Raw genomic sequence first — 16497 nt, 5'->3', positions numbered from 1 at the left:
AAGGGACTTCTGCGTGACTGAAGGAAAAGCCAATTTAACAAACAAACAAACAAACAAACAAAAAACAACCCACAGGAACCATAATTTAACCTTATATGCTTTCTTAACAAAATATTGAAAGTGGTTTATTTTAGAATTAAGAAAATCACATAAGGTGTTTTGGCATGATTTGTGGTGTTTACATTGGGAGATCAGAAAGAAATAATTGTTGCAGTAGAAGGAAAATCCTTGCATGCCTATCAGACAAGGAAACAAAGATGTCTTTTGTCAAGGAACTCCAAAGACCCAGGAGCAAAACTGGCAAAAGGGACTTCTCTTCAAAATACTGATTGTATTTGCTATAAAGTCCTGTTATAAAACTGCAAAGCCTCATGTGCCATGCAACTCCCCTTTGCTTTCTGGGCAGTGAAGAAGCAGCAGGCCTACAAAGCAGACATTTTGCTGTGGGATAACCACAGGAACACTGCTACTAGATCAGCTGGTAGAGCTGGAGGAGTTAGGTAAGCCTTCAAATATACAAGGGCTATGTTTTTTTTTTCACTTATGCTAACTACTGTAATAACACACTACCTTTAGTGACAACCTTTGCCTTAGACCAGTACAGCAGCACTGCTGCGATTGAAACACTGTTTTTCTTTCATTTTGCCAGAAGATGGCGGAAGAAAGCAATCTTGGATGTTTTAAAGTAGTGTATTTATGGCTTTTAGAGAGAGCGGTTACTGTTGTACAAGAAAATGCTGTGGTTGGATGGGAGAAAAATGTGAAAGGTACTCGATTAATTAAATTGGTATTGACCTGAGCAAATACATCAAACGATCTACACTGTATCGTTTCCTATGCAGGTTTTCTGTATGAGAAAAGCATGTAACAGTGTTCAATTTTGCCTAGGCACAGTGCAGTTTGGCCTGGATTTGCTCCAGTGGCAAAATCTGTTGTAACAAACCAGGCTCCAAAGATAAAGAAACCTTGCAGAAGTTGTTGGGCATCAGTGCGAGTTAACAGGCCGTTACTCCTCAGGGAGTTATTTCCAAATGACAGCCCAGCACAGACCCTGGGGCCACCACTCCCCACCAGGTGCCCCCACAGCCCAGGCGCCCACAATTGTTGTGTCTCATAACCAACTGGAAACGTTAGATGGAGCCTGCTGCTGACTTGAGTTTAGTTCACGTCAGAATTGGGCGTCAAGATAATTTATCAGTGGCATTTGTGGTTCATCCAACACGGGGAAAAGCATCCCAACCAGGCAAGTCACACCGCAAACCCAGCAGCAGCAGGCCCATGCCATAACCTTGCCATCTAGCCGGGGCCTGGTGGTGGGAGAGCCCTCTGCCAGAGCCAGCTTTCCATCTCTTGCTCTTCCTTTTTTTTGTTCTTCTTTTTGCAGGCTTTTCCTTTTCCTTCCTTCCTTCTTCTTTTTTTTTTTTTTTTCCTCACAGCCTGAGCTAATCTCTGGAGCTGATGGAGGCAAGGTGCTTGCTGGGTGCAGAGGGGAGCAATTAGGGAGTTTTGTAATGGGACCAGACCTTCCATTCATAATTAAAAGCATCATAAAGTTTAGGAAGTAGTTAATCTGTGGAAGGCCAAAAGCTGGAGGCGATGCAGCGGAAGAATCACTCCTACATCGTCCAGCTACTTATGCTCTCTTCCCCTAGACACTGCTCTGGGCTGATGGAGAACGATCAGCTAACCAGACCTTCAGGTCTAACCTGCCTTGGCATCTTTTCCATGTGTCTTATGAAAGAGGTGTCTACAATACCCATTACTAACTATTGAATTATATAACATGGGCACTAAACGTACCACATCTGCTTCCCAGGCTGTGAGGAACATTTATCACTATGAAGGAAGATTCATTTCTTAGCACCATCAAGGAGGAGGATGACAAAGGATTGGGAGTGGAGAAGGAAAAGAAAAATGTTTAAAAGCAACTTTCAACTGTTGTGGTGATGAGGAAAAACAGCTGAAGACATAGATGCCTTTCACCTGGACGGCAACACCCTCGCCCAATGAGATGATGCTAAGACACATCCCAGTGCCCTCCTCCCTCAGGATTCTGATCCTAGTTGGCTTTTTAAGGTGTCATTCCTTATATTGTTCTGTTTGGTAAAAGGACTTTGTTCCCAGGTTGGTTATGTGCTTAGCAGCAGGAATCAGCTTCACCTTGTGAGGAAAGCAAGTGATTGAAGCTCTGTGGCTGCTGGCAACACCACAAGCGCACTGACAGCATCCAGAACCCTTCTTTTGTCCACCTCAGTCACAGGGTCCCACCTGCTGTTTGGAAGTGGATTAAGCCTTACTGAAAATGAGTAAGCTTAACAGAGCACAAAATGACTTTGAATCTGCCTCATCTAGAACGTCCTTCAACCTGGGTCCTTTTGCTACACTTCAAACAACTGATCATCTCAATCAAAGCTCCCTCCAGGATATGCTGAATCCTCTTCTGGAGACAAGGTGAGCAAACACATACCCCTTACATGTTGAGGTTTTAGTAGATGTGGGTATATGGGAAAACAACACTGTAGACGCCTCTTTCCCTTCTATGCTTAAAAGAAAAATCCTCCTCTGACCCTCCTTTTAGCATTGAAGCATTGACTTCAAATGCTAATTTGAAAGCCCTGGGTGGAAGGGATTTTGCAATGTTTTCTGCTGGGTGAGGTGTATATACCAGAGAAAGAAAGAGCATCCATACAGGTGAGCTCAGAAGGGAGGAAGCTCCTGCAGAGCCAATACAGCCATGGCAGTGGTGCTGAATGAGGTGATGAAGGGGCTGCACACATCTCTGTTCTTCCCCTGCCCATCACTCCTGACCATTGCCCCAAGCAAGGGCTGCAATTTGGGTGGATCGCTCCTAACCTGAAAGGTCAAATCTGGTCTGAAATGCAGGAACCCAGAGCTGGATCAGCTCAGATGAGCCCTTTTCTCTTTTCCTTTTGCTGTCAGATGGAGGAAGGTGGCTAGTGGCTTGCTGACAAAAAGCGTGCTGCAGAGCTGAAGTGCATTGTTGTCATGGCTTACTAAATGCCTGTCCCACTTTCTGCATCCGTGGTGACAGCAGCCTGTATGTGGGCCTGCTTATCATGACTGCCTTGTTTGCTGTGTCTTCCTAAGGTCATAAACAATTGCGATTACCAAATAACCCCATCTCATCCCTCTGTTAGCTTAAGCATCCAGTTGATGAATCGAAAACTGGGTGATGACCGGCAAGGGCTCTGCGGTTAAATACTCAATCTGCCTCTGCTAGCAGAGGTGTTGGCACTGCAGCGCGGCTCTCTTCACACACACGCAGGCTGCCGTCTGGCCAGTTACAGCTCCTCCGCGCAGGATGCTGTGCCTTGACTTCACAGCTCCTCTGCATGGCTACACACTTTCACAGCACGACCTATTAGCACCAGCCCTCCCTGTTTGCAGAGCGTTGAAAGCATGCCACCTTTTTGGCACAGCAATGTGGTCTGCTACCCCTAGAGGTGGAAAAACAAAACAAAACAAAATAAAAACAATGTGGCCAAAGAGGGAATCCTGAAAAGAGAGCTAAGGTTATGGCTTTCTAAATGTTTATCTTCAGTCTGTATTTGATGTCTGGATAATAAGGTGACTGGGCTCTTACAGCAACTTGAGGCAGGATAAACAACTTGGAGGAAAGCAGTGGTTTTCCTGAGCTGCAGGACAGAGGATGTGCAGGGCCTCTCTCAGCCTTTGCGGCTGACAATTTTGCATGGTGTCTCTTGCAAAACCCTTCAAATCCAAGCTTTAGTTATGGTCTTTACAGCTGCACTTCTTGTTTCTAAAAGAAATGGATCTCCCTCCACACTGTTTGAATTTTCTCACACTGCTTTGGTTCACTCATTGTTTTCCTGAGTTTAGCTGTCTGTGAAAACAATAGAGGAAAAAAATAAAATTATCTAAGACTTTTTTCTTATATGGGGGAAAGAGTTTTCAAAGGCAGAGGAGGGAGTCTATCAGGCTGTGCACCTAAGTACTATTTATGCCCTTGAATACATTTCACTCACAGTGCTTAATTGGTCTGTGAAAAACCATTGCCAGAAGAAGGAACTGACCGTTTTTATAGAGGGATCAATAACAAAAACACTCAGTGGTATTTTTCTAGAAATTAAAAATATAATAAAATAGAATTAAGAATTATGCAAAGAATATGTTTCAGGGCATAAACCAGCCTCTCCAGAAACTATGCAAATTCAGTTGGTGAAAACAACAGCAGCCACAACGAAATGAGTTGTATACGAAGAACTGAGATCTCAAATGTGATATTATGCAGAAGGTAAAGAGACTGTACTAGATAAGTAACAGCTCACTGTGTTATCAAGGGTGCACTTTGATTTTGATGAATGTTAAAAGAACCTTTAGCCTTGAAAATAAAGAGGATAATTTCTCTCTAGGCAATGGCTGCTCATGAAAGTCATAAAATAAGAGCACTGGAGCCCTAATTTTATAGTGCTTTTTAAATGATTTTCAAATGGTCCAGCTGCTTTGTGCCACAATAACACGAGGCAGAGATATTTATGCCGGCGATAACAAGCATGCATCAGCCTGCCCGAGCTGCTCTCCACAGGCAGCCAGCATTAGGTGAAACACATATGGAAAACTGATACTTGCCAATGCGGATTGATCACAATTACACCGTGGTTGGGGTGATCCTGGGAAGCTGCTTTTTCCAACAGACAGCTCGACTGTTTCTCTTGTTTGCGTCTCGCTTGCAGAGCACAGGATGTACGCAGCTGGTGATTCTGCTTCTATTTTGACACTTGAGAACCTGCCAGTTACATACGCCTCCTAGGCCATGCCGTCCTTGGTAGGCACCTCTACACAGAAGAGCTAACTCAGCCCTGGGTTGCACCACTGTTTTTTTTGGTGGGAGTTTCACCATGGATTGATTGTCCCCAGCGCTGATGTTCCCAAGTTGCACTGGGTACATTTGTACAGAAATGTATGCACACTGCAAACAAACTCAGTGCAAATGCTACATAGTTCTGCTGAGATGCTGGAGTTGTCACCTGCAACTTTCCCCAGGTATTTTACTTCTGTCTCTAGGACTTCAGTCTGAAACTGTTTTTCCAGGCTCTGCCCTAAGATAAGAACTACCGCAAGGTGGTGTAGTTTTGCTTGTTAATTTGCATTCATTTCAAAAATCTAATTAGCATTTTATCCTTTCACTCCCCTTTGCTTTGTGAGAAAGCGACAGAAGACAGGCTAACGAGAGAAGCTCTGAGCAAGCAGAGTAGGGTTGAAAGAGCAGTTTCTTTATGAAATATTCCTGTAAAATTAAGGAACTCAGCTCTTTATGTGTTTGCTAGCACTGAAGACACAGCACAGCTTGCTTAAAGAGAATTGTGGTGGGAACAGGGCATTCTGAGAAAAGAGCTAATTTATGGCAATACATTGCTGTAAATCTCAGGTCCATAAAGCTAAGACTGAGCTGGACAGAGGACATGGTGAAATGAAGGTACCTCTGGGAAGTCCTTGGGAACTGAGCATCTATTGTCAGCAGGGTGGGAAAACTCTGTCCCCCATTTGGGTAACTTGTTGTCTGCTGGACTTCCACATTTTCCCCCCTTTTCATTTGATCATCCCAGTGCAGCAAAACAGGTTGCCATTGTTTTAAGTCCAGGGATATTCTTAAAAGTTTTAACTTCAAACGTGGGGCTGCTTTCTCTTGAAGTCAAGTTTTATGAGTCTTCACAAACAGAGGGGACAGCAAACGGGGAGCATATTCTAGAGGTCTATCTAGCACGTCTGTTGTCTTCATTTAACCAAATGTTTGAGTAGTGATTGGGAAAACCCTCTGTCCCCTAAACAGAGAGGAAACATAGGTTTGATGCCAAAGCTTTAGGTCACGTTCCTTTCATCTTTATCTCATATTCAGATTGGCTGTCTGACATTCCTTCCTGTTACTTTGATCTTCTGTTTCATAAGAATTTACATAGGTGTATACCGTATGTATCTTAGTTCAATATCTAAGTCCTGCAGCTGTTTCAGGAACTCTCCTCTTGATTAAATTACTCAGTACTGGATAACTCCTTGGATAGCATTACCCAGAGGAAAGTGATGGAATATCATAAGGTTAAGGTAGCACAAGGGAGACAGATCTGCTTTTTCCATGAATACAGTGAACCAAGATTTTCCTGCAAAATAAAAATGAATACATGTTGTGCTGTTCCAGGCTGCACAGAATAGTGCCATGCTCACAGATTGCATAAGCTGGTACTTCTGCCTTACCCACATCATCTCATTTCTTAGAGATTGAATTTACAGCTGCTGTGATAAAGTACCCTTCAGGGTATTACATTCATCTCTTTCATAAATCAAGAACCACTTTTTGTTACTAGAGATCTGAGTCCAGAAAAATAGGAAAACATATGGCATTAGGCTTTGTAAATGGCCAATTGGCATGTCTTTACAATAGCTGTTTGCGGATTTTGGCTGCTTCTCAAACCAGAAAGTAACATTTTGTGTGTTTTGTATTCTGATGAATCAATACAGAAAAACTCAAACAACAACAGCAACAAAAGTGTTTTTCAACTGGAAATTTGTCCTTCTCCCCACCCACTAAAATACAGCATTGTTCCCATTTCTACTTGCTTACTTTTTTCTCTTCTGTTACAGAAGACACACTCCGGTCATTGTAGTGGGCCATGTGTGATCCTTGACACTGACTTGGATGTAGTTTTGTGGACCACTCCTTATCTTTCAGGATGCTGCTCTCCTCCCTCTTACCATGGAGACAATATCTGTAAGTAGATAATTAGGCTTACCCAGTGGTTGAATGAAGTATAGTTAATGCTTCTGAAGTAACCTGTGATCGCTTAACGAAAGTGCTGTGTTAGAGCAGTGGCTTACCACTGTTTGGCCTTGAGAATGTACTCAGAGGTGGTAGAGAAATGTGTGCCAAGGTGAAAGTCCTCTGCAGTTATTCCATAACAATGCCATTCCTGGCTATGGAATGTTTGGTCCCCTTTGCTTCCCTATGCAAAACGTGCAGCATTCAGTATACAAGGGACACCAAGCCACAGGTCTTTCTTGCTTTGGGCTATGAAGCTGTGGAGAATCGTGTGTGAAAGTATGTGACAAAAAGCAGCTCAACATATCTTATTGCCTTGTAATCTCTTAGTCTGCAGAGTTTAGTGCCTACCACACTTAGAGACTTGCGTAGGAAACTGTAATGTAGTAAAAAGTAAAAGGTGGTGATTTCCAAATATAGTCAAAATAGAAGTAGAAAACGTAGAGTATCCTGCCTATAACTTCCTGTAAACTTAACTAGTATTGCAGGTTCCATTTGACTACAGTCATTGGGAGTTACTGGCCCAAACATCTTATAAAAATTCACTTCATGAGGTAGCTCAGGTCCTCCTACAATTGGACTTGAAGTACAGTGCTGAAATAACACAGTCAGGTTTTAGTAAAGCCTGTAACCCTTTTGCCTCAAACTTTGATTGTGTCACGTTTCTTTGCTGGGGTGGTATTAATCTTGGTAATCTGGCTAAACTCCACTTGTTAAACCTGCCTATTTAAAATTCACTGTCAGGTTTGATTTCTGCAGGATATTTTACATCTTGTGCCCTGAGCTGCTTATTGTGCAGCACTTTTAAAAATATTTTACCTTTCAACCCAAAGGGTCTTGGCCTTGGCCTTTTGTATCAGCAGTGGCTGATGGCAGACAAATATTTAATAATCAGTTTGTTGACCACTTCAAAGTCCTCCAGGATGAAAGACATCATGTAAAGTCAGCCATGCCTACTTTATTTATAGTGTATATTATATAATGTTATAGTGTGTAGTATATAATGAATTATTGAACCCATTTAAAGAGGCCTCCCATCAAAATTCTGATAAAGTCGTAAGGAAAAATGTCTTATAGAATACAGCTTTAATTCTAGGTTGATCTTTAATTGCCTGGTAGCTCCTGAGGAGCTGCACATAACTGCTTCCACAGGAACAAGCAGTGACAGTTTGTGGTACTGCTTTGGGTTATTTGGCACGAGCTGTGGCACAAGTCCTGATGCTGGCACAAGTTTGCTCAATTGCTGAAACAATCAACATTCTGTCAGAAATTTCAACTGAAAATCAGCTTATAATACAAACAGCAAATATTAGAGTACTTCATTATTAATATTTGAAAATCGCTGTTCTTTAATCACCAAATTGAGAAAGTGAAAAAAAATCATAGTTCAATTTTAAGGCCACTCAGAATCATGATTCTGCCTTGTGGTCTACATGTTAAACACTGCACCATTTAGGAAATGTATTTTTTTCTTATTATTTTTAAAATAATACAAATGAATAAAGATAATTTTGATCCTCTTCTTAATCCATTTTAGTGTGTTTTGAAGGTTCTTCTTTAATGGGCAGTCATTTTGCTTTCTTCTGTGCTAATCTTACATCTATTTTAAGGCAACTAAATTTAACAACGCTAACTAAATAAAACAGCATATGTTAACAAGCACTACATTCCTCAGCCCTTCAGCCTCAAATAGCACTTATGTATTGCCCATGTGGAGCTCAGGCCACTCGTCACCCACGTGCTTCAATTCCACCTTGCAGCTGCTCAAAATACTTTGCGATTCCTGGGCAGAGGGAGCGCAGCTCGAAGCGTTCCTGGGTGGCTGGGTCCGACCACCTCCAGGCATTGGCCCCTTGTTGGTGGCCATGCACAAATGTAGGCAGTGGAGAGCCTGCTGCTGCAGAGCCAGCAGGGGGTGCCTTGCTGGAGTGTGCTCTTCACTTGATGTTCCCAAGCAGGTGGCTGTCTCTAAATGTGGTACACGCATGGATGCCTCCCAAGATGAGCTCCGTGTTGCATCCCCGATGGAATGGGAACAGCCACAGGAAAACAAAACCAAAACCAGATAAACCAAAAAACACCTCCCCCCAGAAGCAGTAGTGCTGTGCTTGCCAGCACAGAGCTCTCCCCATGAAAGAAATGTCAATGAATGCAGCCAAGACACAGTCCCCAGTGCCTCATGCTACCCAGTTCTAATAATAAGCTACTGGGAAACAGGGGACAGCTCATCTTAAGGGCGAGTTCAAAATAAAGACCAGGAGAGCAGCTGTCCTGGGCCTCACCACAGTCCATCGAGTTTGACTGTGGCTGTAAGCTGAGACTCACAGAAAATGAGACCAGGCAAGTATGAGATATACTGCTTTCTAATACTGTCCCAGCTTCCAGCTGGCTGCAGCTCAGGAGCTTCCAAGTCTGGTCACAGTTTCTGTGTATTTGGTAACCCTGAAGGGATTGCTGTTCCTTAAATGTTCCCAGTTACTCCTTGAATTTTTGTAGGCTTCTACTCCCTGCAGCATCCTGGGGCAAGGCATCACACAGCACACCTAACCCCCTTCCTCCAGTTCCCAGCTTGACTTCTGCTGACTTTATCTGTTACCTTCAGCTCTTCTACTTGAGAATAAGGGAAACTTCCACTGGAATTCTGCATGCCTCCCTTCAGGGGATGCTGTGATTTTGTAACTGCTTTAAACTGATTTAGGTCCCTTTCACCATACCCTCTGCTCACAGACACCCACCCACAGCCTCCGTTGAGCTGGCACTGAGCCTCATGACCTACTTGGTAAGGTGGATCAGGAATTGCGTTTAGCTGAAAATTGCTTTCAAAAACCAAAAAACTTTGTTTCAGGAGCGTGCATCTGAGCCTGGGCAGGAAGTCCAGTGTGCCTGTTTGCTTCAGGGGAGATGGAAGGTAAGCAGCTCCTCGTCAGGCTGGGTGCCCAGCATTGACGGTTCCTTCAGGGTCATGGGAAACTACAGGGGCACCTTGGGTGAGCCTGGGTGCTTTGGTTCAGCAGGTTCAGCTTATCTTCAGCTACTGAAGCATCTTCCCAAGTGGGATTCTCCCTCAATGAGGAGTTAATGTTCAGTGCCTTTAGTCTCCTGCATCGTGCAGCCCCTGTTGTCGTGTGCATATTCTAAACAAAGTGCCACTGGTGAGGCAGTGTTTTGCTTTTATTTTGGCTCCTCAGCTTAACTTGCCAAACCAATATTCAAAATACAAGTTTTTTGGCTGATAGAGGAAAACAGGGAAGTACTAATGTTGTGTCACATCACGACCTGAGCTATGGATAATCTAAGGGACTGGTGAGGTCTCTTTTCCTCCTAGCAAGTCAAAGCAGTGTTTGCTGTTTCAAGAAGTTACAGGACTAATTTACATATGTTGATGGGAATCTTTTTCCCTGTGCAGAGCTGGAGCCAAAGGTGCACAGTATATAAAGAAGGGAGCAATATTGCCGGCAGGAAATTTAGGCAACACAACCTCTGCAGATTAAAAACACTTCTGTGATTTGCCACTGCCCTTGAAAAGAGTTTCTAACTATTTTTTTCTATCCGCTGGGGTAAGTAAGTCTTGCTGTACAAAATCACTACCGTGTCCCTGATGGAATGGATGCTATACTGGCTCAATTTCGGTCTACAATTCTGTACCCCTTGTGAAACAAAACTCTCAAAGGAGGAGTAGTATCTAAGAGAGCAGGTACTAATTTACAACAAGAGCAGCTTTCACAGCTGTGGCTTTGTGGGACAGATGTTCAGGGGCATGCAAAGCATTATCCTGATGGGAGGTTCCATCAATCTTGCTCACACGTGTCTAATTTTGCCCAGCCTAAAGCCATTAAGATGCATTATTTCACTCACATCAATTCCAGACTTTTCAGTGCCATGTCTTCAAAAGGCTTCAAGACTGAAATCTACTGTAATGTGAATGAAGTATAAATTACAATGAAATATTAACTCATGTAAATCCTTATTAATGCTAATGGAGATCTTCAAAGCAAACCCAGCTCCTCCTCCACTGCTCTGCTACTTTGTGAGGTATAAAGATTGTGCTAGCACTGTTGGGTTTTAAATGTGATTTTCTATTTGATCTTTTTATGTTACAAAATTTTCTCTTTGTTGCCAGTGGAGCTCTTTGGCAAGATTTAGGAAAATCTGAACAGACAGTCAAATAGACCTCTAAAAGGATCTTAAATATGCTTATTTTGCTGTGTGTACATTGAAATAGGGATTTCTACATTCCCATAAGCACTAGGCCAAATCAGTATCTGTGTCTCAGCCTCTCCAAGAATTAAGGGTGATAGAGGTCTGGGAAGGAAGAACAACAACCCACAAGTCACCACCATTTAAGTTTTGTAATAACTTTGCAAGCCGTCTCCAACAGAGAGAAAATGATCAGGCCTGATGCTTCAAGCAAGCAGAAATGTATTTACTCAATCTGGCAGAGAAATTTTATAAGGTCATCTAATCAATAAATCAACCTAGTAACAAAGGGCAAAAATAGATTTGATTATTGCTTCATGGTTCACCACAAGGTAACAAGGTAATTTTCAGGGAGAATGGTAGCATGAATTTCAAATGCAGTTTCTGTATTAAAAATCGTGTTGGTTTAAGTAACTGATTAACTGGTCATAGGAAAAGTGACAACCTCTAGACAACCTAAAACTAATTTGTATCAATTAAGCCAAGTTATTTATTTAAGCTAACTCAGTTCCCTGCTGAATTTAGAAAATAGCAATGTAAGATGGGCCTAAATCAAATTAAGGGCATGCAGGCAGGCAGGGAGTCTGTCAGTCTGTTTTTTTTAGGCTTATTTTAAGTTGAAGCTTTGAAATCTGGAACATAGACAAGATACCACATTCAGGTGTCAGCACCCTTACACAGAGATGGATGGAAAGCAATACTTGGATTTCCTGGATCTTTGACACTTCCTTTCTCTGGACTAATCCTTTGTGAAGGAAGAGGCCAGAGAGAGCAGATAATATTTAGGCTTAAACCTGAGAAGTTGAAAGGAACAGGATAAAGGCAGGAGGACGGGCAGAGGAGGAAGATGTTCTTGCTCAGGTTCAAGCTGCTGGTGTGCAGGAGGAGTTGCTGGCCATGGAGCTCAGCAATTCCCTTGCAGACTGAGGGGTAAGGAGCAGAGAGATGGTGCAAAATAAACAATTCACATATTAAACCAAAAATTACTCCTTATACATGTCTTTTATGGATTTAACATCCACAGGCCCTTAGCACAATCTGCATTTATTGTGGGCAAGAGCTTGGAAACAAAGTGGGGAACAGGCAAACACATGCCAGTAGCTCCTCAGTAATGACGAATGCCCGGGTTCCTACCTGATGTTAAACCAAAAATGATTCAAAGCCACTTACACAAAACTGACGAATTTACACTTAAAAAATACCTTGAAAATCTGTCTTCTTTTTTAATGTCTTCAATATAGTACATAATATACAGTATCTTGTTGAAAAACATATTTACACAAGAAAAGGCTCGTGGGTTTGCTGACCCTGAGACTGCATACGGAGCTGCGCAGAGGAAGTTTATTCTGCTGGTGTGGGCGTTCAGGCTGCCGCAGCTTTGTGTGGCACTGCAACACTGAGGAGACTGGCAGAAGAGGAAGGTGTCTGCAGCAGTGCTTGGGCTTCTGACCAATTGCACTCATCACATCACCAGGCCTGCAGCACGACAAGCTTTTCATATGAAAACTACAACCAAACTGAAGGTCATTTTACACTCTTTAGTAAAGGGGACTCAAACATACTGTACCGCTAGATGCAATTATTGAACTTGTCTCTGGTATTAGCACAAGTGGGGAACAACCTCAGTCCATCCTAACTGCTCCAGGGGAGTCATCTGGTAGTACCACGCTGGGCGCAGGAACTCTGCAGCATGTGGTACTTATGGGGCAGTGCTCGTCTACGAGGAACTGAGCCGCCAAAATTGATCCATTGGCAGTTCTGTTGTTTTTTTTTTTTCTTTGATGGGTTCCATAACTCTTCATTCTTTCAGTATGCACTGATCACGGGAAGTATTGTAGGCACATTGATTATGAAGGCTGAAAAACTGAATGCAAAAGGATTTGCCCTTTCAGCAGCCCTTCTTTTGCCGTAGCTGAACATCCAGATTTCGCAGGTGTTTCAGAAAGCCACGATTGGGTGAAATCCATCGATGTTCCTTCACTGTTTTGATGGCTTCAATCAATGGGAGGTGGTGATTTATCATGAGATATGCTAGGACTAGGGAAGCTGACCTGCTTACTCCAACTGCACAATGTACCAAAATTTTAGCTGGTCAAAAAAGGGGAAAAAAAAAAAAGGCAAATTATAACCATAAAGGTGAAGTAGCACAGAGGATGAAGTTGAATTTAAAGGGAAGACAAACCCCTCCTGTATTCTCCAGCGTGGTCAGAGCAACACGGCAAACAATTTATTTTCTACCCTTTCAATAGACCACATGAACTGCTAACAGTAAAGTCTAATTTGTAACTGTTCCAGCAACTTGAATGAGCAGTGCCATGAGGTCACAACCTGATTTCAGAAACACTGGTAAATCAAAGAAAACCCTGTGGAAGCACTGATGTTGTTCTGTTGTGAACAAGAGGAAAACCAGACCCATTGCTTTCAGAAGGGCTCACTAAGGTGAAGAAGAATGCTACAATATGGCCTGAAAGGATGGCACTAACACATTAGCCACCAAGAAAAACGACTGGCCTAGTACTATTGCATAATAAGGCAATTTGCTGTGGCTGTATTTCTTTTTTGAAGGCAGAGTGTGTGAGACAGACTGAGGTAGATCCATTAATGCCAGTTTACTCATGCTAAGGAATAATCTTTTATGTAATAGATGCTAATTAGTATTTTATAGCACCAGTGCCAAGACGCTCAATCTCTTGTGCAACGTGTCATAAATCTCCTTGGGTAAAGGTGCATCTCCTGCTAAGGCGCATGCTCTGCAGGCCCTATTCACACAGGGTGAACATCTGCAGCGTATGGGCCTCTTCACATGTCATGTAGCTGGAGAAATCAGGACTTTTGACTCTATTCATGTGTTCTTACAAATACAGTTACCACAAGAGGATCTCAGAAGACTAGACCAGATAAAACTGTGTCCATATCAAATGTGTGTTTTTTTCTTTTCCTTGTTTGAATAAGCCTTTCTTTCCAGATATTTTTCCCTCTCCTCCTTCTCCTCTCCTCCTCAGTCTCTCTTGTTCACTGTCCATCCTTTTTCTCACGTCAACTTTTTGCAGTCTTCCTTGATCTTTGGGACCAAGCTAGAGCTACACGTGCTCAGCACACCCTCCCCTCACCACCCACCAGGCAGGTGACCAGCAGTCCGCATGCTGACTCGTCCACCACTGAGCTTGTGGACCTGACCAGTTAGTTACAAGAGGCTGCCAACACATCTAAACTGTGAACAGTGATAATTTCATACCTCCTGGCGTGTTCAAGGCTTTGTGGATAAATTCTGCCGCAGAGTAAAAGAACTGGCTTATATCAAAGCTGGGGAGGTCGTGGGCTGGTACACCATAATAATCAATGGTAGCTCCGTAATAGTCCTGGCCTCCGTGGCTGTATGCTGTGCCGTGGGCAGCGTTTAAAACATGGGTAACACCCATCTTCCACAGAATAAATCTGTTGTGAGCTGTTACTCTGAGGAAAAGGCCAACACAAACAAATCAAGATGGGTACAGAGATATTCAGAGGGCAGGAACAGTCCTGCGATTGCATCTCCCAAGCCATGTGTTGGCACATAAGCCAGCACATTGTTCCCGAGGGTTAACAAAGAAGCAAGTACCCACTTAATCATTATTTTATCTCAGAAACTTTGCTGTCTGCAGTCTAAATGACATTAGTCAGCAAAACCAAGAGCTACTTAATGCCTGACCGATTAGGGATAATAACAGACTGAAGAGACAGAGTGTACAGCGTGGCGTTAGAGCAAAGTCAGTCTGTGCAGCTTTACTTACAGGTCTCCCAAGAAGAGATTAGGCCATACTTCGTCAACGTGGTTACAGGAGGGCCGCCCGGTACTGAGGAGCTGCTCCAGTTCTTTGAGGGAGGGGACGTCTCCCGTGCATGGCTCGAGGCCCAGGGGGCCCAGCGCCTCTGCCCCGGACATGCGAGAGCCAGGGCGAGACCCACTCCCGGCAGCCAGAGGCACCGAGCTGGGCGCTGGGGAGCTGCCAGCACCCGTAGCAGTCACGGGGCACCAGGAGATGGGCTGGGGCAGGTGCTGGGCCGCAGCTCCTGACACTATGCCCACGCTGCAACATCCCCAAGCCCCCTCCCCAGGGCTTGGCCTGGTAGGCACGGGCAGTAGAAACAGACGCCTGAACCTAATCGTGCCTTGCTGGTTCCAGTCTGCTCCCTGCTGTTCATCCCCAGACCCAGTCCTTGAGTCCCCAGCCCGCAGGACACCCACCATCTACCCAGAGATAGCCTGGATGGCCCTCAGGGGTGTCCTCAGTGCTGCAGCAGCAGCCAGCAAGGCCTGACTGTTCATCACAAAGCCATAAAAGTCCTGATAAAGTTAAAATGCAAACCTGTCTGGGGCAAGATGCATGGCAGCTATCTCACAGTAACTCAGTGGCATTTAAAAGTGTAGCTTCTGAAGGGCTAGGAATGCATTGATGTGTTCTTTCAATGTGGTCACCAGGAAGCTAAACAACAGGTAGGTTATGACTTCTTGCCTATCACCAGTAATCTAGAGAAATGTTATTTCTTGAAGGTACTGTTTTTTCACTAAATGGAAGAATCCGAGACTGTTTGTTATGTTTAATCTTTTCTATTGCAGTTGCTGCTTTCATCAGTGCATTAATATAACAACCTGTCACACGTTGTACCATGCCTTCCTGTGCTGAAGACAGAGCCAAGAACGTGAGTGTAATGGTTGTCAGGTGAAACTTGTAAGCCTCTGCATTAGTTTATATAACAAGGTCTGGAATTCATAGCTTGGAGGTTTAGTGTGTTAAACTGTCATATTAGTGAATCCTTGTAGGGATGCTAGTGCTTGTGCTCCTGGCCTGCAGGCTGTGTGACTCCTGGAGGGGGTCTGCCTGTGGGCAAAACGCATGAAATGCTGATGTTCTTCCTTTGTAAGCCTGGCAGCTGATATGAAGCTCCTCCACCAAAGCAGTCCAGAAGACAAGGTGCTCCCAGAAGAGAAGCTTGGTGCTGCCTCCCTTCCCCATGTTGAAAAAGGATGGTGAAGAGCAGTGAAACCTTGGTAAGGGCTGACACACCCTTATTCCACATGCATTGCTTTACTGTGATGGAGAGAGGGATTATTTTATTTTATTGAAAGATGTATCATAGAGAGCAATTTGAAATTGAGTATCAATGTCTGGACTAATTAACTGTGCTTAAGAGCACTCTGGATGATAGCTGGCCTGATTTAGCGGAGGAGAGGACTGCAAAAGTGGTTAAAGTTATACTTAAGGCATGTGTTCTTTACATGTTATTTTGGTCTGATTTGCTCTTGTTTCTTTCTTTCAGCAAAACAGCTTTTTAAGCTGAATGATTTGTGTTCATCAAGCAAGGAATTAACTGACCCGGCAGGTAAAAATTGTTTAGTTCAGTCTTCTCAGGTTTCTGGGTGGAGGCTCAAGTTGGGGTTTCACGAGTAGTTTTGCTAATGCAAACCCAGCCCTTTTGTTGCCAATCAAGTTATGTCAGGAAGGTAACACCTGTGTTTTATTCTGGCC

At 43.6% G+C, this 16497-nt stretch overlaps 1 protein-coding gene across 1 annotated transcript; it reads right to left on the bottom strand.

Annotated features, from left to right (window-relative positions):
* Window positions 1–12878: 12878 nt before the first annotated feature.
* Window positions 12879–14912, bottom strand: DUSP13 (dual specificity phosphatase 13). Its single transcript, XM_032191155.1, has 3 exons — window positions 14761–14912; window positions 14226–14443; window positions 12879–13078 (listed from the first exon to the last, which is right to left on the bottom strand). The coding sequence occupies exons 1-3, from the start codon at window positions 14910–14912 to the stop codon at window positions 12879–12881; spliced, it is 570 nt and encodes a 189-aa protein (XP_032047046.1).
* Between the last annotated feature and the right edge of the window lie 1585 nt (window positions 14913–16497).

Source organism: Aythya fuligula, chromosome 7 (genome assembly GCF_009819795.1).
Source record: "Aythya fuligula isolate bAytFul2 chromosome 7, bAytFul2.pri, whole genome shotgun sequence".
Classification (NCBI taxonomy): Eukaryota; Metazoa; Chordata; class Aves; order Anseriformes; family Anatidae; genus Aythya; species Aythya fuligula.
Note: the sequence above shows the minus strand (reverse complement) of the source record. Positions and strands in the feature narration are given on the sequence as shown.

Coding starts and splice junctions, on each gene's coding strand:
- DUSP13 (XM_032191155.1), bottom strand. CDS start 14,912: ATGTCCGGGGCAGAGGCGCTGGGCCCCCTGGGCCTCGAGCCATGCACG. Junction 14,444..14,760: donor AATCTCTTCTTGGGAGACCT/GTAAGTAAAGCT, acceptor CCTTTTCCTCAG/AGTAACAGCTCACAACAGAT. Junction 13,079..14,225: donor AGCCTTGAACACGCCAGGAG/GTATGAAATTAT, acceptor TTTTTTGACCAG/CTAAAATTTTGGTACATTGT.